General features: G+C 49.8%; 2 protein-coding genes across 3 annotated transcripts in view; one reads left to right on the top strand and one right to left on the bottom strand.

The window, feature by feature from the left end:
- Positions 1 to 910: 910 nt before the first annotated feature.
- On the top strand, positions 911 to 17633 carry ECHDC2 (enoyl-CoA hydratase domain containing 2). 2 transcript variants are annotated; one of them, XM_058660863.1, is made up of 10 exons: positions 911 to 1266; positions 7437 to 7495; positions 7603 to 7690; positions 9132 to 9218; positions 10211 to 10303; positions 11334 to 11390; positions 11505 to 11692; positions 15173 to 15223; positions 16416 to 16463; positions 17146 to 17633. In XM_058660863.1, exons 1-10 carry the CDS (start codon positions 1122 to 1124, stop codon positions 17221 to 17223), a joined length of 894 nt encoding a protein of 297 aa, XP_058516846.1. In that variant the 5' UTR covers positions 911 to 1121; the 3' UTR covers positions 17224 to 17633. The 2 variants fall into 2 exon arrangements, with proteins under 2 accessions (XP_058516846.1, XP_058516847.1); XM_058660864.1 differs by lacking the exons at positions 911 to 1266; positions 7437 to 7495; positions 7603 to 7690 and adding an exon at positions 8508 to 8812.
- Positions 17634 to 19623: 1990 nt separating this feature from the next.
- Positions 19624 to 24906, bottom strand: part of ZYG11A (zyg-11 family member A, cell cycle regulator) — a 37417-nt gene continuing 32134 nt past the window's right edge. Inside the window, exons 12-14 of the mRNA XM_004588784.2 lie at positions 24564 to 24625; positions 24137 to 24234; positions 19624 to 19805 (exon numbers count right to left, since the gene is read on the bottom strand). Of these exons, the coding sequence (XP_004588841.2) occupies positions 19624 to 19805; positions 24137 to 24234; positions 24564 to 24625 (342 nt within the window). The remainder of the gene's footprint in view (positions 19806 to 24136; positions 24235 to 24563; positions 24626 to 24906) is intronic.

Raw genomic sequence — 24906 nt, 5'->3', positions numbered from 1 at the left:
CTGTGGTGGGCATTTGGGGAGTGGACCAGTAGATGGAAGATCGTCCTCACTCTCTATCACCCTGCCTTTCAAATATACAATCTTAATTTTCCTTTTTTTCAAAACCCACATGTGACTTGAATCCTCCGATGTAAGATGCCTGAGTCTGGAGGCCTAAAGACCAGAGCTGAGTTGGTTCGAAGTTGGGAGCACCTTCCAGCTCAAAAGTGGAGCATCTGGACCTTAAAATAGCATCCCTATGGGATGCCAGCACTACAGATGGTGACTTTGCTAGCTATGCCACAGTTCCAGCCCCAGTAACGGCACCATTCAACGAATCAACAGAGAGCAAGGAAATAGCTACTGCGCCATAGCAAGGAGTGAGCCTTCCTTCTTTGGGGCCCTGAAAGAAGGGCCATTCATGAGCCCAGTGTCTGCCACTCCCTGGCTGTGAGTAACATCCCGCAGGCAGAGCAGTGGGCCTGCAGTGCACCGCCTTCATCAGAGGCGGGCTACCTACTGCCCGGTGTTCTTCCATTCTCAGTGAGGTGGTCCTGGATCTCCCACAGGATTGAGAACCACGCGTGAATCTTAGAAAAACAAACTCTTCCATCTGCTGGTTCACTCCTCAGACGTGGTCCTCAATGATTAGGGCTATTTGGGCCATCTGCCACTGCTTTCCCAGGCCATTATCAGGGTGCTGGTTCAAAAGTAGAGCGGCCGGGACAGGAACCTGTGCCCATAGAGGATGCCAGGTAGGTGGCGGCTTTATCACTATGCCACAACGCCACCCCCTTTTAAATGTATATATTTGGCTTGGCAAGAAAAACAAATATTCATTTTCCACAATTTTTTGCACCATCTTTGCAGATGCCTACGCAAGGTAGTGAACTATGAGCGCAGGCGGTAGTGAACTATGAGCGCAGGTTTAGGGAGCAAACCACTGAGGCATGGAGGGGCTCCTAGCCTCCACCCAACCCAGCAGAAAAGCTCGGCTTTCTCCCAAGCCGGTCTCCTCTTCCCCCACAGGCGCACACAGCGACTCAGACCCCTAGGTGGAGCAATCTGCGCATGCCTCGCCTGTCCTCGCCGCGGGACCTACGAACAAGGGTGAGATCCGGTCTTTCCCGGCTTGCGCCGTGATGCTGCGCTCCCTGCCCCGCGTCCTGTCTCGCGCCTGGCACGCCCCTCTCCCCCAGGGGTCCCTTCCGACTAGGGGTTGCACTTCCGGTGGCACCGCCGCGGGGCCCGAGATCCAAGTGCGCGCCCTGGACGGCCCAGACAAAGGTAAAGGCGTCCAGGACAAGGCTACGTGAGACCCTCGGTCCGGGGGGAGCGGGGCGCCGGTGGCGGCCGGGGGAGGGGCAGGTGGACTTGCTTGGTGCCCCAGGATCACCTGGCACCCAGTCGAAGCTCCCCAAAGTTGCCCTGGAGGGAGCTCCCCGACTTGGCTGCGCTGACTCCTGAGGGAAGTGAGAGGAGTAGCGCCGCGGTAGCGCCAGGGGCTCCCTCGCCCCAGGCCGGACAGTGACGGGGCCAGGTCCCCCTCCCCAGCCCAGGGTGCTGGCAGGACTCCGAGGGGCGGAGGCAGCGGAGCTAATCGCTGCGCAGGACAGAAACCGGACTGGCAGGGAGCGGAAGGCGCTGGGAGGAGGGCACACTCCGAGTCCCGGCCCAGCTCCTGCGGCCTCTCCCACACCTGCGTCCAGTCGACCCCAGGGCGAAGGTCTGAGCCGGTGTCATCTTTGCCCGTGTTGCTGAGGTTGTAATGTTGGACCGTGGGCAACCACAATGGTGCTGAGCGCCAGCCCCGTTGTACCAGATGACCAGGGCAAGGCCGTTGTTCTCTGATCTTTAGTCTCTCCCCAGCCCGCTTCCCCTGAGTTTGGTGTAACTTTATTGGCAGCTGAATTTTAGTTGTTTGCTAAGTGGCACCCACTGCTTTTTGTACATGGCTGCCAGGGCCCCATATACAGTACCAGGTGGGATTGTTGGGCCGTAGCAAATATGCTTGGTTCACTGGCAAACTGGCACGCAGATACTTAGTTGGCTCCTCTGTCACCAGGAAGCTGTTGCATAGGGGTTGTCAATTGGCCAGGCGATGAAGATGGCCCAAGGTTGGTGTTAGAGTACCTGGGTTCAAGGCCCAGCTCCAGTTCCAGCTTCCTGCCAACGCACACTTGCACAGGGGGTGGTGGTGGCTCAGGTGGTTGGGGGGTCCCTGTCACCTGTGTTGGGGGGAGGCGTTCCTGGATGGAGCTCACAGCTCCTGGCCCAGCCTGTGCCATTGTCAGCATTTAGATAGCGAACCAGCACGTGAAAGCACAATCTGTCACTCAAATAAGTAATGATTTTTTAAATATACTAATTTATTTTCATTGGAAAGTCAGAAATACAGAGAGGAGGAGAAACAGAGAGAAATATCTTCCATCTGCTAATTCACTCCCCAAATGGCCTTAATGGCTGGAGCTGAACTTACCCGAAGCCAGAAGCCCGGAACATCCTTCAGGTTTCCCATGTGGGTACAGGGCCCCAAGGCTTTGGGCCATCCTCGACTGCTTTCCCAGGCCACAAGCAGGGAGCTGGATGGGAAACAGGGCTGCCGGGTTTAGAACTGGCTTCCACATGGAATCCTGGCAGTGCCCATGTACAAGGCAAGGCCTTTAACTACTAGGCTATTGTGCCTGGCCCTGCTGAAATAAATAATGATATTTAAAAATGTTTGAAGATATTGAGGTACAGAGGATTCCGCGGTATGAATAAAATCTAGTTTCAAAGTCTGTTGGCAAAGTCTGTTAGGTTGTTGTTGACTATGGTAGTAAGTGGCGACTGGAAAGCCTTTTCTCTAGCAATCAGTGACAAAGATCAGCGGGTTGAAGTTCCTGCCCCTGTCAGGGCCACCCAGGCAGGACGAAGTTGGGGAAAGTGGAGAAGGCGACAGTGGAGGAGCCCACCCCTAAGGGGCCCTGGGCACTGCTGCCTGGAGCTTGGTAGCTTGGTCATACCTTCCAGAGATGAACTGGGTGGCCAGTGCCTGATTCTCTCCCTGCTCTTAGTCCTTGTGACCTGGACATGCAAAGCTCCCACTGTAACTGACTTTCCCCCTTTCTGTCTTCTACTCTGGAGCTCCTGTTGGGCTTCCCCACCTCCATCTGCCTCCAGCGAGCCTGCTGAGTGGGTATTCTCCGTTCCCTCTGCTCGCCACAGCTGTGTGAGTGTGCGCATACGCGTGTGTCCCTTTCTCTGTTCTGTTTGGACTTGGCTCCCCACCCAGGCTTGTTAGTTCCTTGACAGTGAGGGTTGTGGGATCCGGCTGTCACTTAGGCACATTCTGTTCTTGTCCTGATCTCAGTAGGGGTTGGCCACACTGCCTTACAGGTGTTTCCACTGACCACATGGCCTGTGATCCAGGCTGTCCAGAACACGTTACCCCAGGACAGCTGCTCAGGCAGCTAGCTGCAGGTGTGTGATGCGGAGGGCTTGCTGAGAGCACAGAGGTCGGGCAGAGCCTTCCCTACCGCTGGTGCCACCGAGGGCAATATTCCCAGTGCAGGGGCTGTCTGTGAATGCCAACTGATAAGTAAGTAAAAGCCAACCACACCTTCCTGGATTGCAGCTTAGGTCCAGCAGTTACCCTGTACTGAAATCACATTCATTGCCTTATACATTCTCTGATTCAGAAGTTCAGGTTCAACTAAGCCCAAGTTTTCCGCTGCAGGTTGCGTGTTCCAGCCAGTCCATCCCAGTCCTGACTAGGGCAAGAGCCGCCTCCGAACTTCTCAGTGCTGGCACCAGAGGACTGAAGGCCTGTTTTCTTGCTCCTGTTGGCTGGGGGCTGCTGGCTGCTGCTAGAGGCTACGCATGGTTCCTTCCAGGCTCTAGGACCGTCTTCCCAGTCCACCAGCTGCTCTAACAAGTAGGAACCTTATGTAGCCCACAGTCTGATTGCTAATGGAAAAATTTGTTGCCTTTGCCATATAGTCTAGCCTGATCTGCATCATGCTGGTTGGAAGTGGTCTACAGGTTGCCCCTCAACATCTCAGGGGTTCATTCTGTCCTTTATAGACTCCTTGCCTGATTGTCCATTTTGGAGTCCCTGTCACACATAGTATAGCTGTTTAACGCCTGCTTTTTCCACTTTTTTGTGGGTTCTATGAGGACAGGGAATAAGGCTGCCCTGATTTCTGGAGTCAGTACAAAACCAGCACATATTAAATACATAACTTCACAAAGGAATACATAGTGAGAGCCTTGGTTAGCCATTCAGGAATTTCAATGCTTAAAGGCTGGGTAGGGGTGCGCCAGGCACAATGGCTCAGTTAGCTAACCCTCCCGTTGTAAGCTCTGGGATTCCATATGGGTGCTAATTTGTGTCCCAGCTGCTCCACTTACCATCCAGCACCCTGTTTGTGGTCTGGGAAAGCAGTAGATGATGGGCCAAAGCCTTGGGACCCTGCACTTGTATGGGAAACCTGGAAGAAGCTCCTGGCTTCAGATCACTTCAGCTCCAGCCATTAAGGCCATTTGGGGAGTGAACTAGCAGATGAGGAATCTTTGTCTGTCCTACTCTGTATAAATTTGCTTTTCCAATAAAAATAAATGCAGCTTAAAAAATAGCTGGATAGGGGGTGCTGCCACTCTGGTGTGGTGGTATATCAGGCTTATCCTCTGCCTGTAGTGCCAGTATCCCATATGAGCACTGGTTTGAACCTTGGCTGCTCTACTTCTGATCCAGCTTTTGACTAATGGCCTTGGAAAGCAGTGGAAGATGGTCCAAGTCCTTGGGACTTTGCACCCATGTGGGAGACCTAGAAGAAGCTGCTCATCCTCAGCTTCAGACAGACGCAGCTCTTGGCCATTGCAACCTTTTTGGAGAATGAAGCAACAAATGGAAGATGTCTCTCTCTCCTCTGTCTCTCTTTCCCACTCTCTCTTTGTAACTCTTTTTTTTTATTTTTTATTTTTTATTTTTTTATATTTTTATTAATATTTTGCATTATGTGACAGTTTCATAGGCTCTGGGAATCCCCCCATCCCTCCCCCCCCCCCGGTGGATTCCTCTACCTTGATGCAGCATTACAGTTCAAATTCAATCAAGATTCTTTTCTTGCAAGCGTATACCAAGCATGGAATCCAGCTACTTATTGTCCAGATAGGTTGAACAGTTTCTTGGGGAGACCATTTCTGGTCCGAAGTCAGAGCTGGTATAATATCATCACAGTCAATTAAGAGTCCCAATATAACATCAACAGCAATTTGCAATATTATGGAATTGACATGGTTTTGAGTAACCAGTATGTTAAAAAAAAAACAAAAAACAAGTCCTAACCACAACCTATGATTAGCTCATTGACATCTCAATTTTAGTTTATATACAGGACCGGACCGGCTGCTATATACCTTAAAATGGCTATAGGGTACCATTCAGCTGTCTCGTGTCTATTTCATTTTAGTATTTAGCCATTTGTTGTGTTGAAGTATAATTTTGTTGATCTTGGCAGATTTGGGGATAATCTAGACTGGCTTGTAACTCTAACAAGATATTTGTCGACATTTAAGGTGCAGAACATTTTTTTGGGGGGGGGGATGTGCAGGAAAATCCTCAACACCACAGTGAGGAGTGACTAATCTTTGTGTCCCACCCAGCAAGGCATGAGCCAATCCACGCCAGCTCTTTCCTGTCAGATTTCAAGCTCTACTTTCTGTTGTTTGTCTATTTATTTTAGGTTTTTTTTTAGTTTGTATGATTGTTTGTTTGCTGTGAGGGGTTTTCGAAGCGATCCCGATGGTCACTGCGAGGGAGGGCGGGGGTCCAGAGGTGGAGCCAGGCTCGGACCAGAGAAAGCTCTCCTCCCTGGTCCCGAAGGATATTTATTGTTCTTCTGTGTCTGCGGACCGCTCAGGGCTTCTGGTTGTCTTTCCGATGACGTTGGTTTCTGCGCGGTAGTATTTGGACTTCTTCCATCCCCTGGGGAAGCTCCGGTTGGGGGTGGATGACCTCAGAGAACTCAGCCTCCGAGGGCATCCAATTCCCTGTGGCCTCCTTGGCAGTTGGGGTATAGTCCTTGTTGCTCGTATTAATAGTTTGTGGTGAAGGTCTGGGAGTCTTCGTGGTTGGGATCCAAGCTTCCTCCTTACCACCTGCTCCACTCTGGAGTGCCCCCCTGCTCCACGCACATGACCTCCTGTTAAGAGGTTGTCAGGATCGCACCCGATTCCCCCCTCATGCATTGGTATAGTAGTTTTATTGTTGTTTAGTGCTGCTTTGAGTCTGTTGTCTATGAATTACCAGATTTGATCTTGACAGGCTATATTGTACTTTTTTCTCACTCTTTTTATGGTCCTGAAAGATTTCCCTGCACTCCCTCCCCATTACCGGTTAACATAGCGTATTGAGGGTATAGTAGGTTTTACAGTTTTACGATGTAGATCTTAAATATTCTGACATCAATTGTTGGTTTATAGATTATATCGCGTTATCTTATTGCATTGGATACAGGTTGTTAGAGATTGCACTAATATTACAATATACAGGTACTATCTTTCAAGTTGTCATCTTTTCATCTTCTTTGTAACTCTTTAAAGTTAAGATAAAAATCTTATTTAGTTTAAAGTTAAAATAAAATTAAATCCTTAAAAAATAAATAAATAAATGCTCCATAGGGGATAGCACTGTGGCACAATGCATTAAACTGGCACTTGTAATACCAATATTCCATATCAGAGTGCCAGTTTGAGTCCCTGGAGCTGCACTTCTGATGCAACTTTCCTGCTAACCTGCCTGGGAAGGTTGTAGAAGATGACCCAAGCACCACCATTGGGGAGGCCAGTTAGAGTTGCAGGCTCCTGAATTCACCCTAACCAAAAACTGGCTCTTGATTTCTTTCTCTCTCTCTCTCTCTCTCTCTCTCTCTCTCTCTGCCTTTCAAATAGATTTTTTTTCATCTATTTTTTTTTTCAATGCAGAGTAGAAGGGACAGGTGTTGTGGTTCAGTGGGTGAAGCTGCCACTTGGGAGTTTCGCATGCTACACTGGAGCGCTAGTTTGAGTCCTGGCCTTCCCGCCTCTTGATCCTACACAGCAGTGGCAGGGCAATTGTCTCATCACAGCCATGCCAACTGGAAGAAGATGTTTGGTTGTGAGTAGGACAGAGCTGCCAAGGAGGTTGGGGACGTGAAGGTGCGCCTGGAGATGGCAGGAGGAGGCAATGGCCACCATGGAGGACATTCTTGCTCTCCTACCCACTGAGCCCTGAGGGTCATGAACCCTTCCGCTTCTTGTGAGGCCAAGAGGGTGAGGGTTCTTTTCTCTATTCTGCAGTTAGGAACGTGGAGGCCTAAATGGGTGACTTAGCCCAGGTTAGTTACCCTGCGAGTCTGGGGCGGAGGCTGCCCAGAACCCAGGCAAGGTCTGCTGCCCGCAGCCCCCTCACCCGAGGCTGTTTCTGTACCCTGCAGGAATCACGGAGATCCTGATGAACAGGCCCCGCGCCCGCAACTCTCTAGGGAAAGTCCTGGTCAATGAGGCAAGTCAGGAGAGCACCCCCCCAGCATCACCCTTGCCCTGCAGTGGACTGGGGGCTGGCTGGCTGGCTGGCTGGCTGCTAACCTAGCATTCCCACAGCTGCTGGAAGCACTGGCCCGGCTGCGGGAAGACCAGCAGGTACGCGTGCTGCTTTTCAGAAGTGGAGTGAAAGGCGTCTTCTGTGCAGGTGTGTTCCTTCCTCACCCTCTCCCGGCAGCCTGCAGGGCTAACGGGTGGCTAACGGGTGGCCCACGGTCAGCTGCAGTGTAGGGTGTAGCGTCCTGGGTGGCGGTGATAGCCCAGGCTCAGGGAAGGGATTTCAGTCTTTGACTGGGGTCGCCTAGCTTCTAAAGGGCACTTGGCAGGTCTGACCCCAATTGCCAGTTTTTATGGCTGCACTGGACTTTGACCCTTCTGTGAAGAAATGGGGAAACTGAGTCCACAGATACTCACCAGGCCAGCAGCCAAGATGGGATCCTTCGCCCCCCTTCACCACCTGTAGGATCTCAGTCTCTACTGCCACAACTTTCACCGCCTCTGCATCACCTGCTCCTCACAGCAGGATATGCACCAGGAACTTCCGTCACTCAGACAAAGACCCACAAAAAAGCAAGTATATGGATGCAGAGCAGAGAGCCTTAAGGTTGTAAACTGCAGCCAGTCGCAGAACTGTTAGATTCGCCGCTCGCCAAAATGTTAGATTCGCTGACCACCAGGGAAAGAATAACTTAGCCAAATATATGAAAAGAATTTAGACGGCCTTTATTCCAGGGAACCATGGTCAGGGGCTTCCCTTCCCCATGCAGCAAACAGACAGGCATGAAGGAGTGGGCTGCAGAGGAAGAAGAGCGTGGAGAGACGGGAAAGGGGCTTTTTAAACTCTCCTTGACACAGAAGCAGAAATGGGGGTTGCCTTGGCCCTTATTGGTAGGGGGATATGGGTTTGTGCCCCTTGTTGGTGCAATGGTGGTTCCACAGCCCAAGGGGCCCTCCAGAATTCCGCCATCTGTTCTGGGTTTTGTTGGAAGCAAACTCCGCCCTCCTCTTGTTACCGGGGTAGTCATCAAGAACCTCCTTCCTTTTGAAGGCTGAGGAGTGTTCCACTGGACACATCCCCCATTTGTCTACCTGTCCACCTGCTGATGGACATTTGGCTGTTTCCACCTTTTGGCTCCCCTATGAATCTTGCTGTTTGACATGCCCCCTAATGACCGCATGAACGTGTTGGCCATCTGCAACTCTTAGGAAGAAATGTCTGCTCAACTTCTTGGCCCACTTTGAGTCAGATAGCTGCGTTGTTGAGTTATTTGTATGTCCAGGCAACTTTCCTTCATTGAATAAGTGACCTGCACATACTCTGGCCTGTCCCCTGGGCTGTCTGTTACCCTGCCGGCCACGTCCTTTGGTGCACAGAGCTTGCCATGTCAGTGATGTCCTGGTTCCCTCTTCCTCCTGTCGCTGTGTTACTGCTCTCCCACACTGTCCTTTCCCAGGCTTCTTTGACTGTTTCCTGTACTTCTCCTTCTCTTTCTGCTTCTCCTGAAGCCTCCTTTGCCAATCCCGTCTGCCTGGGATTCTAGAACAGAAACCTAGCCAAGGGCTGGCTGCCGACCCCTTGTCCCCTGCAGGTGCAGACCTGAAGGAGCGGGAGCAGATGAGCGAGGCAGAGGTGGGGATCTTTGTGCAGCGGCTGCGAGGAATGATGGATGAGATCGGTAAGTGTGGGGGGGGGGGCGTGGAAGCTGCAGGGGGTCCCCGCCCCTTTCCCCTTTTTTTCTCTTCCCTTCCCATCCCTTCTGTCCCCTCTTGCCTTGTCTCACTCACCTGAACACTCTATTTTATTTTACTTTTTAACGATTTATTCATTTTTGTTGGAAAGGCAGATTTACAGAGAGAAGGAGAGACATAAAGATCTTCCATCCACTGGTTCATTCCCCAAATGACCACAATGGCCAGAGCTAAGCCAATCTGAAACCGGGAGCCAGGAGCTTCTTCTGGGACTCCCACATGGGTGCAGGGTTCCAAGGCTTTGGGCCATCCTCTACTGCTTTCCCAGGCCACAAGCAGGGAGTTGGATGGGAAGTAGAGCAGCTGGGACACAAACTGGCATGCTTATGGGATCCCAGCTCTTGAAGGAAGAGGATTAGCACCTGAACACTCCACTTTAGCCAGTGCTGCTTTGAGCACTGAAGGAAGGCAGCTGACTCTCCCAGAGGCTGGGCACAGGGAATCCTTTGGGGGGAAGAGAGGGAGATAAAAGGGTCAGAGGGCATGTCTTTGTGTCCTGCCCCTCACCCCCATATTTCCAGTCCTTAGGGTTCAGGCCTGGTCCTTTCCCAAGGGGCCAACTTCACCATGTATGCTTCCCTGTTCCCTTGACCCAGAGATGACCTTGACTGCCTGAGGCCACCTTCTCCAGGAAGCCTTCCAGACATGCTCCTAGCTTCTCTTGCCTGATGCTCATGGGTCATCATTACCTGACCAACTGGGCCCCTTGAGGGCAGGGCTTGATGCACATAAAGCCAGAGCTAGGGAGGCCAACAGGAGAGTGGGCCTGAACTGGCAGCCCCAGCCCACCTGTTTCTCCTCCCCTGACCCCCACTAGGCCCATAGATAAACTTATTCAACTGGCCAAGGAACCATGTGAGGCTGCTGGATCTCAGGGTCTCCAAGGCCACTCATGCGGAGCCCTTCTTTGTCTCCACAGCAGCCTTCCCAGCACCCACCATTGCGGCTATGGATGGCTTTGCCTTGGGCGGCGGCCTGGAGCTGGCACTGGCCTGCGACCTGCGAGTGGCAGGTACTGGGCCAGGGCTGAGGAGAGGGGGTGCGGAAGCTCAGCGTCCTGCAAAGTCCACCAAAGGCCTGATCCTCCAGAGACAGGATAGTGGGTACAGTGGTGTCAGCAGGGGCTACATTGCCCTCGTAGCTCAGGCTTGCTGTTGTAGCCATCACCTGTGACAACGTACTTTGCTTGTCCCCTGGAATGACTGTCCTGACCCCAGACAAAATGTTAACAGGACAGACAACTGCACAGAGGAGGGCACAAGGAGGACAAAGAGCCATGTGTAGGCTGCCAGGTGCATCCCATTCAGATCTGCTCCCTACACTCTCTAACCCCCACAGCTTAAGATCAAAGGTGAGCCAAGGAGGTGCTGAGTCACTTGGGATGGCTAGTGGCCAGAGAGCCTGGCCATGAACATTGCCCTTCAGCTCACTAGCACTGGCCAAGGTCTGAGCACCAGCGCATGTTTCGCAAGGTGTGGGGAGGAGTGGGGAGACTGGCCAGTCCTTTCTCCGTGTGACTGACTGGGGGAGAGGTCACCGTGATGCAGAAGGCTCTAGGCTCAAAGGTCGCCTCATCTGCACAGTGCAGGTCAGAGAGGGAAATGACCAGGTGGCCAGGCACCGGGGACCAGGTCAGGCCACAGCTCCACTCTGCCCCGGGTTCAGGCGATTATCTCATAGGGTTTGGACAAGGATGAAGTGAGTGTAGAACCCTCACGAAGGTTCCCGTCAGCCCATTCCGCAGGGTGCTCCTGAGTGGCCTGTGCTGGGGAAGCTCTGGAGGCTCCAAGAACTTCCCAGAGCAGGTGGGGCTCAGGAGGCTGTGGGTTGGAACTGGCTAACGGTGCAGGTGCAGGAGTTGCTAATGCTGTCAGCCAGGCTGAAGCCAAGGATGCAAGAGACCCAGGACGCACATTTTCCAGGAATGGTGGCCTTGTTCCCAACACCCGTAGCTCACCTGTGTGGCAGGCAGGAGAGGGACAGTCACCTTCCTCCCACCTTATGGCTCTGGGAGGGGCTACCACTCTCTTGTGTTTCTGCAGCATCCACGGCCATCATGGGGCTGATCGAGACCACCCGAGGGCTCCTCCCAGGAGCAGGTAACGCACCTGCAGCACCCACCCAGCCCCCACCTGCCACATCTACCCCATCCAGCTCCTCCCCCCATGCCCACTTCTCACTCCACTTCTCCCCCCTTCTCCCTCACCTGGCAGGAGGCACTCAGAGGCTGCCCCGCTGCCTGGGTGTGGCCTTGGCCAAAGAGCTCATCTTCACCGGCCGGCGGCTGTCTGGGGTCCAGGCCCACAAGCTGGGGCTAGTGAACCATGCTGTGGACCAGAACGAGGAGGGTGATGCGGCCTACCACCGAGCCTGCGCACTGGCCCGGGAGATCCTGCCCCAGGTGTGCTCCCTGTCCGCGCCATCTTTGACCGACCCAGAAGGGCTAATGAGGTGCTCATCAGGATCACAAAGAGTGACCACCCTGTCAGGGGACGAGACAACACTGGTATTTTGCACAACGCAGAATAGGAAAAAGTGGAACTTTATTTTAAGAATGCTGAATATGTACAAAATCTTAATATCAAAAATAGTTAATGAATACTTAGTTGTGAAAACAAGACAAGTATTATTTAGGGAAAAAAAAAAATCTGTCCGTAAGCCCCACCTCTTAGTAGCTCTGGTCTTTTTAACTAGGGCTCCCGGGGTTTGGCTTGAAAATAAGCCTTTGCTTTGTCTTCTTGATTTTTTAGTTCCAGATGGAAACAGAGTCTAATGCCAGCCTGAACAACTGTAGCAGGTCTGGTTTCTAGGACAGTCAGTCAGAAAGTCACTGCACACATACACACAGCTGCATGACCCAGGGCAGAGGACCGCGGCTCCCACACAACCTTCCACGCCTGCCCTGCATGCTGTAGGGCTTTGTCAAGATGACACAGATTCCCCACTGGGCAGGGGCCTGAGAAGGACTGTGGAAATTGAGCATTACCTGTTAACTCCCATCTTCCTATTAACTTTTTGAAGCTCCCTTGTGTATACAAATAACAATATGAACACAGCTTCAGCTCTGTATATCACAGCATTGTGCACCGAAAACTAGTACCATAAGTTACCTACCCTGTCCACAGGGGCCTCCTACCTGACAATTCTGGTGGTGGATGCTCTGGAATGCATGGGAGTTGACTGCCATCTAGTGGCCAGAGAAACAGGCTCCACGTCTGACCACTGGAGTTTTGCCCTTCTGTGGTCAATCTCCAGTAGCTTCTAAATAGTGTATTTGGTTGTTAATTTGAACATGTAAACAATGGAATATTCTGTGGGCATAGTAGATCCCGCTGCTTTCATTTACAAGTAACATGAGATTATCAATGAACATTTCTAGTCAGTCTCTTGAAAAGTCAGTTTCTTGACTGAGTAAATATCCTGAATCATTAATACATTGCCAGGACAAGCAAGTTATACATAACAGAGCAATGAGAAGGGCACACGGCAAGGATCCAAAGTGGGGCGACCAGCTGGTATTGGTGTACCTGTGACCGTCTCAGCTTTGCAAGTCCTGGGTTTCAATAATTGTTGAGTTACCAGAATAAGCGGCCCTCCATGCTCAGTCCTAGAAAAGACCACTGTCACCAGCTGACACATCCTTCTGGGGGGTTTTCAGAGCATTCACATGTGCTCACATATATTCTGCATTCTTTTAAGTGGTGGTTTAGAGGACAAGCAACACACATTCACAGGCTAATGGAGTCCCAGCAGAAATGTTAAGCATAAAGTTAAAATATGAACGGTAGGGAATTAGAGGGTATGAAAGAATGTAAGACAAAAATGTCTCCATTTCCCCCACCCTGTGTAACTGATGTTACAGTATACACACCACTGTGTACCTTGCCACTCCCATATTTGAGGTTCTTCTATTTGAGCACGTACCTGACTCCACTCTTTGGTACTACATACCTTCTCACACATGGTACAGCTAAGCCATCACTATTTAGCCAGAACCAGCAAATCGCAAACCTTCATGTTGTTTATGACTTTTGTTACCATGAAACAGTAATAAACCTGGGCATGCTTCCGGAAGTGTATCCGCAGGGCTGATGCCTTGGTGGAGTTGCAGCTTCAGTGGGGGGTGCAGCTAACTCTGCTGGCTTTTCCCGAACAGCTTTTTGAGGCACTATCCCAGTATCCTCTGTTAAGGATGGGGGCAGCCAACATTTCCACAGTTGTGGCACATTGCCTCACTGTCTAGCACCCCGTTGCTCTAGAGCTGGGCCCGAGCAGTCCTCATGCTTGAATTTTCCTGAGAACTACCTTTACAGACACTTTGTGACTATTTCTCTGAAAACTTCATTTAATTTCTCATACAGCAAGGAAATATCATTAAGAACTGACAAATTTTTTTGTCAGTTTCTAACTTTCATCTTGTGATACTTTTCTAAGTCTGAAATAAACTCATTTTTTATGTAGTTAAGCTTTATTTATTTATGGCTTCTATGCTCAAACTTCCAAAATTGCCTTCTTTTTTCAAATTTATTTTTATTAGAAAGATAGATTGACAGGAGTCAGAAAGCTGTTCTATCTGCTGGTTCTCCCCCAAACGGCCACTATAGCCAGCACTGAGATCTGAAGCCAGGAGCCAGGGGCTTCTTTCTGGGTCTCTCATGAGGATCATCTGCTGCTTTGTGTTTTTTTTTTAAGATTTATTTATTTTTATTACAAAGTCAGATATACAGAGAGGAGGAGAGACAGAGAGGAAGATCTTCCATCCGATGATTCACTCCCCAAGTGACCGCAACAGCCGGTGCTGCGCCAATCCGAAGCCAGGAAGTTCTTCCTGGTCTCCCATGTGGGTGCAGGATCCCAAAGCTTTGGGCCGTCCTCGACTGCTTTCCCAGCCACAAGCAGGGAGCTGGATGGGAAGTGGAGCTGCTGGGATTAGAACCGGTGCCCATATGGGATCCCGGCACATTCAAGGTGAGGACTTTAGCCGCTAGGCCACGCCGCTGGGCCCTCATCTGCTGCTTTGTAAGGTCATCAGCATGTACCTGGATGGGAAGTGGAGCAGCCTGGACACAAATCGGTGCCCATATAGGATACTGAATTAGTTGGATTAATCAGTTGGGTCATTGAACTGGTACCAAAGTTGCCTGTTTGTTTTGGCTGGGTGACAGCCACACAATATAATGCACACAGAATAACAGCGTGAATGACAGGGAATGCATACGTAGCCTGCATAGACACATATAGAGGACAGATCCTGCAGCTGCTGTGGCACGGGCCACTGGAAAATGAGACAGGAGGCAAGCTGTTACGTTGCTGTTCCCCAAGTGGCTGGTCCGAAGGCACCCCCACCCGGCCAACCCAAAGCCCACAGTCCTAACCTGCCCTTTACTCTGCAGGGGGTGGAGGCTGCTATCTCCTGGGATGAGGGGTTCAGGACTGGGGGGGCATTGGAGACTTTCAGATGACTGGGAGTCATTCCAAGTGCTTCACCTCTTTGGGCCTCAACATCCCATCTGTGAAGCCAGAGGTGACCAGTGCCACCAGATGAGTTGGTCTGTGGGTAGGAAAGCCTGTATGTATGTATGTAGTCTGCTGTATGTAGTATATTGCACATTTGGAAGGATGGGTTGATTGACAAGAACCCCAGATTCATGACTGGGAAAGCTAAGGACCAGTCTAGCTTCCTTCATTTTAAGGAACCTCAGCCATACGGCAAGAGGACCACCTCTACCACACCACAGAACTGGTTACTACAACAGCTGGCGCCAGGCCCAGAGCTCTGCCACCCCCTCACAGCACTCCTGCTAATGGAGTACTCTTTCTCCAGTTCACACTTCCGTCAGCACTAACCCCTGCTCAATCCAGCTTTGTCTTTTCTTCCTAGGCTCCCATCGCTGTGCGGCTGGGCAAAATTGCCATTAACCGAGGAATGGAGGTGAGAGGACTGGGACTGGGGGCCACTAAAGTGCCATGACCAGTACACAGGGTTGTTAAGGCTTTTACAGATAGCCCAGGTGGCAGGAACTCAGGAAGCAGACTCTGACATCTCCCTGATGTACACCTCAGTTGACCCATCTGCACTATGCGAAGTTTGGCCAGAGTCCTGATCACATGTCACCGCATCTTCCTCCGCAACCCTCCCCTGCCTTGAGAAAAAGCAGGGAGCTGTGGTTCAAAGGGTTAACGACTTGCTCCAGGTCACACAGGAAGTGTGCAATGAAAATGCGTGTCTGTGTGGCCCCAGTCCATGTTCTAGGGTGTGTGCTGGCAGTCAGGGATGCAAGCTCATGAGTAGGGGGCAGACTGATTCTGTGGATGCAGGTCCGTGTCATTTCTTATTCACCCGTCATACACTGAACTCAGCCTGCCTTGGGTAGTTGGGGCACAATGAGTTAAACACAGTCATTGCTTCCAAACCTGCTAATACCCCAGAGGTTAGAGCTGACCTATGTACCTGACAGTCACATTAGGCTTTTAAACTTAAAGCCAAAAAAATATCCATTTCAAGCATTCATCGGCCCGTTATGGCAAGGGGCTTTTCAGGGTAGTGCTAAGTTAAGACTGTTTCCCAGAGGAGGCTTTGAAGAGGAAAGGAGACAAATAAACAAAGGCCCAGGTGGAGAAAGCAGCAGTTTGGCCAAATGGGAGAAACGGGTAAGACAGCAAAACAGGAACTTGTGGGCCCAGCTCTGGCGGCAGACTGGGCTGGGCCACAGTCTCTGCTCAAGTACATGCTGCCATGTTTACAAATGGCCTGAGCTTTTGCTGCCACAGATTACTCAGCTGTTTAGTGGGGATAATAACCCATGTGCATGGCTCTTTTGCACACATTGCTTGTAAATTCTGTCAACAGCAGGCACTGGGCAGCAGAGAATTGGAGAGTTTTCCAAGGGCCAGATCACAAACACCCGGAACGTTCTGAAGTCAACTGATGCCAACAAAGTCAACCAGGGCAGCCAAGGAGTTTGGCGGGGCTCCCTTACTCACTCAGCTTTTGCCCATAAACCTCTCCAGGCAGGCAGCCGCTCTCTGTTGGCAGACTGGTGCTGGGGGCAGGTGGAGTGGCTCCCAGTGTGGGCGGATGCAGACAAGGCCAGGCTGATTCAGGGAGTGTCTTGTACTTGCAGGTGGACATTGCATCTGGGATGGCCATTGAAGGCATCTGCTATGCCCAGGTAAGGCACTGGGTAAGCTGCAGAGACTGCATGCCTGTGAGGAGCTGGGCCAGAGCCAGGAGCTGTCTGTGGTTGCAGAATGCCACCTGCCTTCTCATAAGCTGGAGTGCTTACTGGGCATCACATGGTTTCTCTGATAATTCCCTCAACCAGCTAACACCCAGCAAGCCACGGGAAACACACAAGCCCTTGGCAGAAGTTTCTGTGGCTTCTGTGATGGGCCGCCACATCAGTGGCCAGGCTGAACATAGGCTGTTACGAACAAAGACTGTTAAGGTCTTGCTTCCGGCCCACAGGATATGTCCCATGGAAGGCCTGTATACAAGGCTGCCATGGTCATCCAATGTTCACCTCCAGGTTCACAACCATCTGAACTATTCCTATGCAAAGATTCTTGGGACACGCATGGTCCTGAGGGAACCAGCTGTGTACCCAGGGTCAAGGCCTCCCATTCCTTCTTCTGCAGAACAGACTCCCTCTGAGACGGCTGCTGCTGGTGACCTTGACCTCACTGGGGACCTGGCAGCAGACCAAGCAGTGGCTAGTGGGGTTGGGTGGGAGCTGGCTCATCCCTCAGCCTAGCTGAGGACCCCCCGAGTCAAACCTTAGAGCATGGTCTTGTCACGCACTGGGAAGGCTTAGGCAGCAGTTTTGGCCTCTGGTGCGTCATATATTGTTGCAGAATATCCCGACGAAGGACCGGCTGGAGGGCATGGCAGCTTTCCGAGAGAAGCGGCCTCCCAGGTTTGTTGGCAAGTGACCCCACCGAAGCTTCAGCCCGACGCTGTGTGCCTTCTGGAGCAGGACCACCACTTCATCTCAAGGACAGCGATGGGCCTACATCAAGGTCTGACCACACCGCTGAGCTGCCCCTTCCTCACTGCTCACCCAGCTCCCTCCTATGGTTTTCAGTGTTGGTTCCCAGGTGCCAACCTCAGCTGTCAGGGACTCCCCAGCCCCGTTTCTTTCTCTGGATGACATCGATAGTAAATAAAGCACAGTGTTTTGTGTGTGAGTGAGGAATCACACTGCAGAGCCACCCAGCTGCCGTGTAACCTTGGACAAACTGTTTAACCTCTCTGGGCCTCAGCGTCATCATCATCTGTAATATGAAACTATTGTGAAGATAAACCCCTTATGTCCAATAACTGTGTGGTAAAGGATAACTCGTGTTCATGTGAAGGCACTGCCGGCTGCAGAGTGGCAGGGGACTCTGGGCCTTCTGGAGCACTGGGAGGGAGCCAGGACAGGGAGGTGGGCTGGTTCCGCTGCAAGGAAGAAGGCTGACAGGGCAGCCTGAGGAAGGGCAGAAGGTGGCCTCCCTAGACAACGGGCTGGTACTCCTGTATACACTAGTCTTGGTAACACCAGCTCCTTAGCACCCAGGCCGTTTCTTAAGCTATGGACTTGTGGCCATTCTCTAAGTGGACCTGTGCTCCGCCTGGGCTCGTATATGTACCAGAGATGACTGATACACTGCTGTATATCCCTGCATCCCGGGTGGGAGGCTCATAGAGCCCAGGCCCCGGCACATCAGCTGCAGCTGCTCAGGAAAGTCACAGCTCAACTTTTTCTCATCTGCTCTGTGTGGAGGATAAAACTTAGTTTCCTCAGAGGACTGTTGTAAATGAGACCAAATTTGAGAGGGTGTCTGCTAGGAAACTGGACCAACAGATAAGGGCTCCTCCTGTTAGTAAAAGCTAGCATCTGGGAATGCCAAGAACATAGAACAGAATCCTCTCTGGAATGAGGTCCGGAGAGTAAATCCCACCTGTCCACTAGGACTCAGGGCATGGCTTGGTACATGGCTTAGAAGGAGGAAAAATGAGCTGCTTCCCCATGATTCCAAAACAGGGGACCCTGGGCTCTCTACTAGAGCCTGGACAGAGCCAGCTAAAGACAGAGAGCTAGTCTGTAAAATATGCTCCCAATCAAGCAGGATGATATTTTCTTGATTCTCTGAAACTGCAGCCAAACTCCCAAGAACCTGGTGGGGGAGGCTGCGCGGCTCATGACCCTTGAAGTCCGTAGCACTGCCCTTCCCTGAACTCCCAGCACTTCCCTCCTTCTCCCAGTTTTACTCATGGTCTCTCCCAAATTAAACTGTGAGGGATTCTGTAATTTGCAAAGCATCTTTCATCTAAAAATCTAAATACTGAGCTGGTGCCATGATGTGGTAGATGTGGTGCCATGATGTGTAGCACTGGCATCCGATATGGGGTACTAGATTTGAGTCCTGGCTGCTTCATTTCTGATCCAGCTCCCTGACTGTGGCCTGGGAAAGCAGCAAAGCCTGACCCAATGACTTGGGCCCCTGAGGCCACGTGGGAGTCACTGTGAAAAAGCACCTGTCCCTGGCCTAACTCTGGCTGCTGCGGCCATTTGGGAAGTGAATCAGCAAATGGCACATCTTGATCTCTCCTTCTCTCTCTGTTACTCTGCCTTTCAAACACAAATAAATACATCCTACAAAAAATAACATGAATACTGTGTTCTCAGGCCTAAAGCTCACTATGCACTCCCAGCACACTAGTGTACACAGAATGTCATGCTGCCCGGTATGATTGATGAAGCTGCAAGAGAAAAAACATCAAATTGTAAAAACTATATTTGACGTTCATCAGCCAGTCAAGCAGAGGGTAATCTGTAAGAAGTAGAAGGTGCTATAAAGAAACTAATACATGAAAACTGCTTTTCTCCCTTCCGGTAGAGGTTCTGTCGGCCCAACAGCACATTTGCAATACCTACTTCCCAGGCTCTTTTCCGGCAACTTCCCACAAGAACTAAGAAGGCAGGGTCCCCTGATGTCTTCTTTCCTCCTGAGGGTAACAGGTCCCATGCATCTCCAGGGAAAGCTCTCAGAATGAAGAAGCCATCTGAGGCTGAAAACAGAAACTGGCTCTGCTGTGCAGACACAAGCCCCAACCCCTCCCAAAGTGTCCATGGTTTATCCCCAGCTACTACTAACAGGGTATCCCCGAACAACTTCCAAACAGATTTGGGATTATGCTATAAAATGAATACAAGTTTTGCAACTTACAGAAAACTAACCAAAAAAGGGGGGTAATAACATAGCTACTCCACCAAAAGCTGGTTCAACATGGATGGCCCGAAAGGGTGGGAGACGGGAAGCTGGGGCAGGGGGCACAGCAGCTGCCACCTAGGTCTCAACTTGCATCAGGCACCCAGTGGATCTCTCGTAGTTCATGAAGTAGATCTGAAAGTCATCCAGTATGGAGGCTGCAAACTGCTGTGCCTGGGGGTGCACCCCCTGGTGCTCCTGAATGTGGCACAGCACCCATAGTCCTCCTTCTTCCACAAGCATTTTGCAGTATTTGTGGGCTGAAAGAAAGTCAAGCAACATAGTTCCATGGATGATGGGCACTTGACAAGTCACTCTATTAACCTTTCTGAAGTACAGATTTGGGGCCAGCACTGTGCCACAGCAGGCAAGTCTGCCACCTACAATGCTGGTAACCCATGTGGACAGCAGTTGGAGCTCAGTCTGTTCCATTTCCAATCCAGCTTCCGGCATGTGGGCCTGGGAAAGCAGTAGAAGATGGCTCCAAGTGCTGGGTCCCAGCCAGCTGTGAGAGAGATCAGGATGGAGTGCTCTCGGTCTTGGTCTGACTAGGACCAGGCTATTGTGGGCAGTTATGGATTTAGCCAGAGGGTGGAGGATCTCTATTTTTTTTTAAAGATTTATTCACTTTATTACAGTCAGATATACAGAGAGGAGGAGAGACAGAGAGAAAGATCTTCCGTCCAATGATTCACTCCCCAAGTGAGCCGCAACGGCCGGTGCGCGCCGATCCGAAGCCAGGAACCTGGAATCTCTTCCAGGTCTCCCACGCGGGTGCAGGGTCCCAAGGCCTTGGGCCGTCCTTGACTGCCTTCCCAGGCCACAAGCAGGGAGCTGGATGGGAAGCAGAGCTGCCGGGACTGGAACCGGCGCCCATATGGGATCCCGGGGCGTTCAAGGCGAGGACTTTAGCTGCTAGGCCACGCCGCCGGGCCTCTGTATATATAACTCTCTGAGTTACATTTGAACTACCTACATCTTTTTTTTAAATGCAAGCTGCTTTATCACAATGAGTAAGTACAAAATTATGACATGTTGGATAAGAAACTAAGTTCAAAAAAGTTGGGACCAGAGTTTACACTGGGTTAACCCACCTCTCATGATGCCAGCATCCCCTACATAGCAGCGGTTCAAGTCTCAACTGTTTTGTCTCCAATTCAGCTTTCTCCTAATATGTTTGGGAAGGCAGTGGTGGATGTCCCACATGGACACACATCCCTTTCCACTATGTAAACAATATTAAAAAGAAAATAAAAAAATTTTTAAAAGAGGGCCAAACACAGTAGCCCAATGACTAAAGTCCTTGCCCTGCACATGCCAGGATCCCATGTGGGCACCGGTTCTAATCCCTGCACTCCCACTTCCCATCCAGCTCCCTGCTTGTGGCCTGGGAAAAGAGTCAAGGATGGTCCAAAGCCTTGGGATCCTGCACCCATGTGGGAGACTCAGAAGACGTTCCTGGCTCGTGACTTCGGGTTGGCTCAGCTCTAGCCATTGTTGCCACTTAGGGAGTGAATCAGCAAATGGGAAATTTCCTCTCTGTATATCCAACTTCCTTTTTAAATTTTTTTTAAAGATTTATTTTATTTTTATTGGAAACGAAGATATACAGAGAGGAGGAGAGACAGAGAGCAAGATCTTCCGTCCAATGATTCACTCCCCAAGCGGCCACAATGGCTGGAGATGAGCCAATCTGAAGCCAGGAGCCAGAAGCTTCTTCTGGGTCTCTCATGCGGGTGCAGGGTCCCAAAGGTTTGGATCATCTCCAACTGCTTTCCCAGGCCACAAGCAGGGAGCAGCATGGGAAGCAGGACTGCTGGAATTAGAACCTGTGCCCATATGGGATCCCAGTACGTTCAAGGCGAGAACTTTAGCCATTAGGCTATACTATTGCGCCAGGCCCTATATCCGACTTTGTAATAAAAATAAATAATTCTTTTAAAAAGTCTCAATTTCCAATAAAAAATAGATCTTTTAAAAAGAGAGAGAGAGAAAGAAGAAAATGACTCCTAAGAAGACTGTTAACTTCACTTACAATGAATGCCAATAGACCATCACTTTTGCCATCAGTTGACATGGATTAAAACCATTCAGTTCTGTACAAATGTAGGGAAAGAGGTGAACTCTTCTGCATTGTAGATGGCTATTCAAACTTGTAATCAAGGATCCGAGGATAATTTAGCAACACCTATTAAATTACAAACGTTTACAGCCTTTGACATAGCAAAATTTTAAGGATATGGCATATGCCTACAAAATGATGTACTATATATAACAGTGCTGTGTACCACACTAGAAACAAAGCTATGTAATGTACGAATATTAATACTACTGTAAAGTGAGCAAAGTCCTGTTTAAAATGTTTTATAAATATCAACACACTCAAGACCCCTAAGTAGGTACTATCCCTTCCATTTCACAGATGAGGGAACTGAGGCACAGACCGGTTAAGCAATGTGCTTAGGTTTGTAGAAATGAACAGCAGAACTAGGAATAAAGCACAGTGTGGTGGTTCTGGATGGTATTTTAAAAACATTTCTTTAAGAGAGAGGAGAGAAAGAGAGAGAGAGAGAGAGAGAGATTGACTCTCATCTGCTTACACACTGCTGCAATGGCCAGAGCTGGAGCCAGGAATTCAATCTGCATCTCTCACCAGAAGAGAACCCTCACTGTTGCCTTCCAGGGTCATCACAGGCAAGAAGCCAGGACCAGAAGCACAGCTGGGACTCAAACCCATGCTCCCTGGTAGATATAGCGTCCCAACCACAGACTTAATAGCTAGGTCAAACACCTGTCACCAAGTCCTTTCAATGATGACATCATTGCACAGGTACACCTACAATATTACTGAATCAGTGTTTGCCACAAAAAGAAAAACGGGAAAAGGTCCTCGCCTTGATCCCATATGGCCGCTGGTTCTAATCCCGGCAGCTCCACTTCCTCTCTGTCTCTCCTCCTCTCAGTATATCTGACTTTGTAATAAAAAAAAAGAAAAACGGGAAGCAATGTCTATCAAAAGGAAACTGGTTGGGGCAGACTGTGTGTTGGCAATGGGTTAGTCCAGAGCTGGGGAAGCCTGAGTTCCATACTGGTGTGCCTGGTTCAAGTGCCGGTTAACCCGCTTCTGCTAATGGGCCTGCAAGGTAGCAGGTGCTCTCCCAAGTACTTGAGTTGCTGCCATCCATGTTGGAGACACAGATGGAGTTACTTCTGGCTCCCAATTTTGGCTGACCTGTCCCAGTAACTGTGCACACTGGGAAGTGAAAATTCCCCAAGGGGATTTTAAATAGGAAAGCATGCAAAAAAATTAGATTGGGAAGAAACCCTGACTACAGACCTTTCTGCCTCTTATGCACAGTGACAAGGAGCAGGCTTGTGTACCGCCACAGCAGTGTCAGTGAAAAGGGCAAGCTGTGAAACGATATGTACAGAATGAGCCCACTTTGCTTAAAAATACTCATTGTGGGTTAGGTACAGTGAATTTGGCTGCTGTTTGTAATATTGGCATTAAATATCAGTGTGTGGCTCTTCCAGTTTTGATCCACTTTCCTATTAATGTGCTTGAGAAAGTAGTATAAGATGGTCATTGTAGCCATTCAGAGAGTGAACCAGCAGGCAAGAGATTCCTGTCTCTCCTCCTCTGAATAGAAATAAAACTTCTTAAAAATTCATACAAGATGGAATAAAACATGATGTATATTTCCCACAATTAAAAAGAGATTTATTTATTATATTCAAAGGTAGAGTTATAGAAGGTGAAAGAGAGAGAGAGAGAGCTCCTCCGTCTGTTGGTTCACTCCCCAAATGACAAGAGCCCGAGCCTGGTGAAGCCAGCAGTCAAGGACTTCACAGTCTCCAACAAGGATGTAAGGAGCTGGATCAGAAATGGAGAAGCCAGGACTCAAACTGACGCCCATATGGCAGCTTAACCCACTGCGCCTCTTCTATCTCTCACAAGCATGGGAGGGACCCAAGTACTTAGGGCATATATATATATATAGGATGCACACACACACATAAAGATTTCTTTATTTTACTTGAAGTCAGAGAACGAGAAGGAGAGTCAGAGAGAAAGAGATCTTCCACCCACTGTTTTACTCCCTGAACAGCTATAGTGCCAGAGCTGGGCTGCTCTGAAGCCAGGACTCAGAGATTCTTCCAGGTTTCACACATGGGTATAAGAGCCCAAGAACTTGGGCCATCCTGCACTGCTTTCCCAAGCACCTCAGTAAGGAGCTGGATAGGAAATGGAGAAGGCAGGTCCACAGGCGGAGGATTAGCCTGAAGTGCTAGTCAGCCCCCCTTCTTGAGTTTTTTAAAATTATTATTATTTTCTATTTTTCTTTTATAATCTTTACAGAGTTGATTAGGACACAAAGGGTCAAGGGCTACAGAAAAGTGGGTAAGACATTGTTTCCACATTCTCTCTTTTTTTTCTGTATCTGGGGGAAGAGGGGAGATAAAGGGAAAAACCCCACCCAACCTCCCAACCATCCCAGGGTCCCCAACATGGGCCATCCTCCGAGGGCACTGCCCGTCTTGAGTTTTTATACAGAAGAAACAACGGACAATGATGGCTCTGAATACATACGGTTCTTCCTGCAGATGTGATACAGGGTCCAGAGGGCCCAAAGCTGAACCCCAGGTTGACAGAAGTCACTAAGCAGCGGGAAAAAGGACTTGAGGGATCTAAAAAGACACAAAGTAGTTAGCTGAGAACTCAGTCCAACTTGAGGGAACTATTCATGTTTAGAACTTTCCTCTCAGGGTCAATTCCTCAACAAACAGGCACATTACTAATTGTGGATTGGGAGACACCATTGAATAAGCTGCACTATATATACTTAAGACACTATACATATTTAATACCTCATATCATCCTTGATCATCCCCATTTTATAGATGAGGACTGAGTTTTATAGATCTTGTACAAATGACTTCCCACAATATCATGACAAAAAGGACTCTTACACTTTATCACTGAATATATTCTTAAAGAATGCATTGCATGAGATTACCTGTAGGTCACCAATGCAGACATTCTACAATTTGAATTTGGCCAGTCCAGGATGGTTGTATGCTATACCAAAACAAACAAGAACAAAGAGGGGAATGAGACTCTAATATTTTATATTCCAACATTCAAAAAAAAAGATGATAGATCACCATATGTCCTTAATAGTTAAAAACAAAATTTTCAAAATCAGGAAATAACGAAACTGAGGATATACTTACTTTGTTAAGTTACCGACTGAAAGAAGGAAACAGGGAGAGAGACAGAGAGAGCCGCAGTGGCAGGGGCTGGACCATGACAAAGTCAGGAGCCAGGAGCTTCGTGTAGGTCTCTCTCATGTGTGGCAA

Source organism: Ochotona princeps, chromosome 2 (assembly GCF_030435755.1).
Source record: "Ochotona princeps isolate mOchPri1 chromosome 2, mOchPri1.hap1, whole genome shotgun sequence".
NCBI classification, from domain to species: Eukaryota; Metazoa; Chordata; class Mammalia; order Lagomorpha; family Ochotonidae; genus Ochotona; species Ochotona princeps.
This window is presented reverse-complemented; position numbering and strand designations above follow the sequence as displayed.

What these genes read in the sequence shown, in the direction of transcription:
- ECHDC2 (XM_058660863.1), top strand. Translation starts at nt 1,122, where the DNA reads ATGCTGCGCTCCCTGCCCCGCGTCCTGTCTCGCGCCTGGCACGCCCCT. An exon ending in ACTCTCTAGGGAAAGTCCTG is followed by an intron (nt 7,496 to 7,602) that starts GTCAATGAGGCA and finishes GCATTCCCACAG; the next exon opens with CTGCTGGAAGCACTGGCCCG. An exon ending in AAGGCATCTGCTATGCCCAG is followed by an intron (nt 16,464 to 17,145) that starts GTAAGGCACTGG and finishes ATATTGTTGCAG; the next exon opens with AATATCCCGACGAAGGACCG.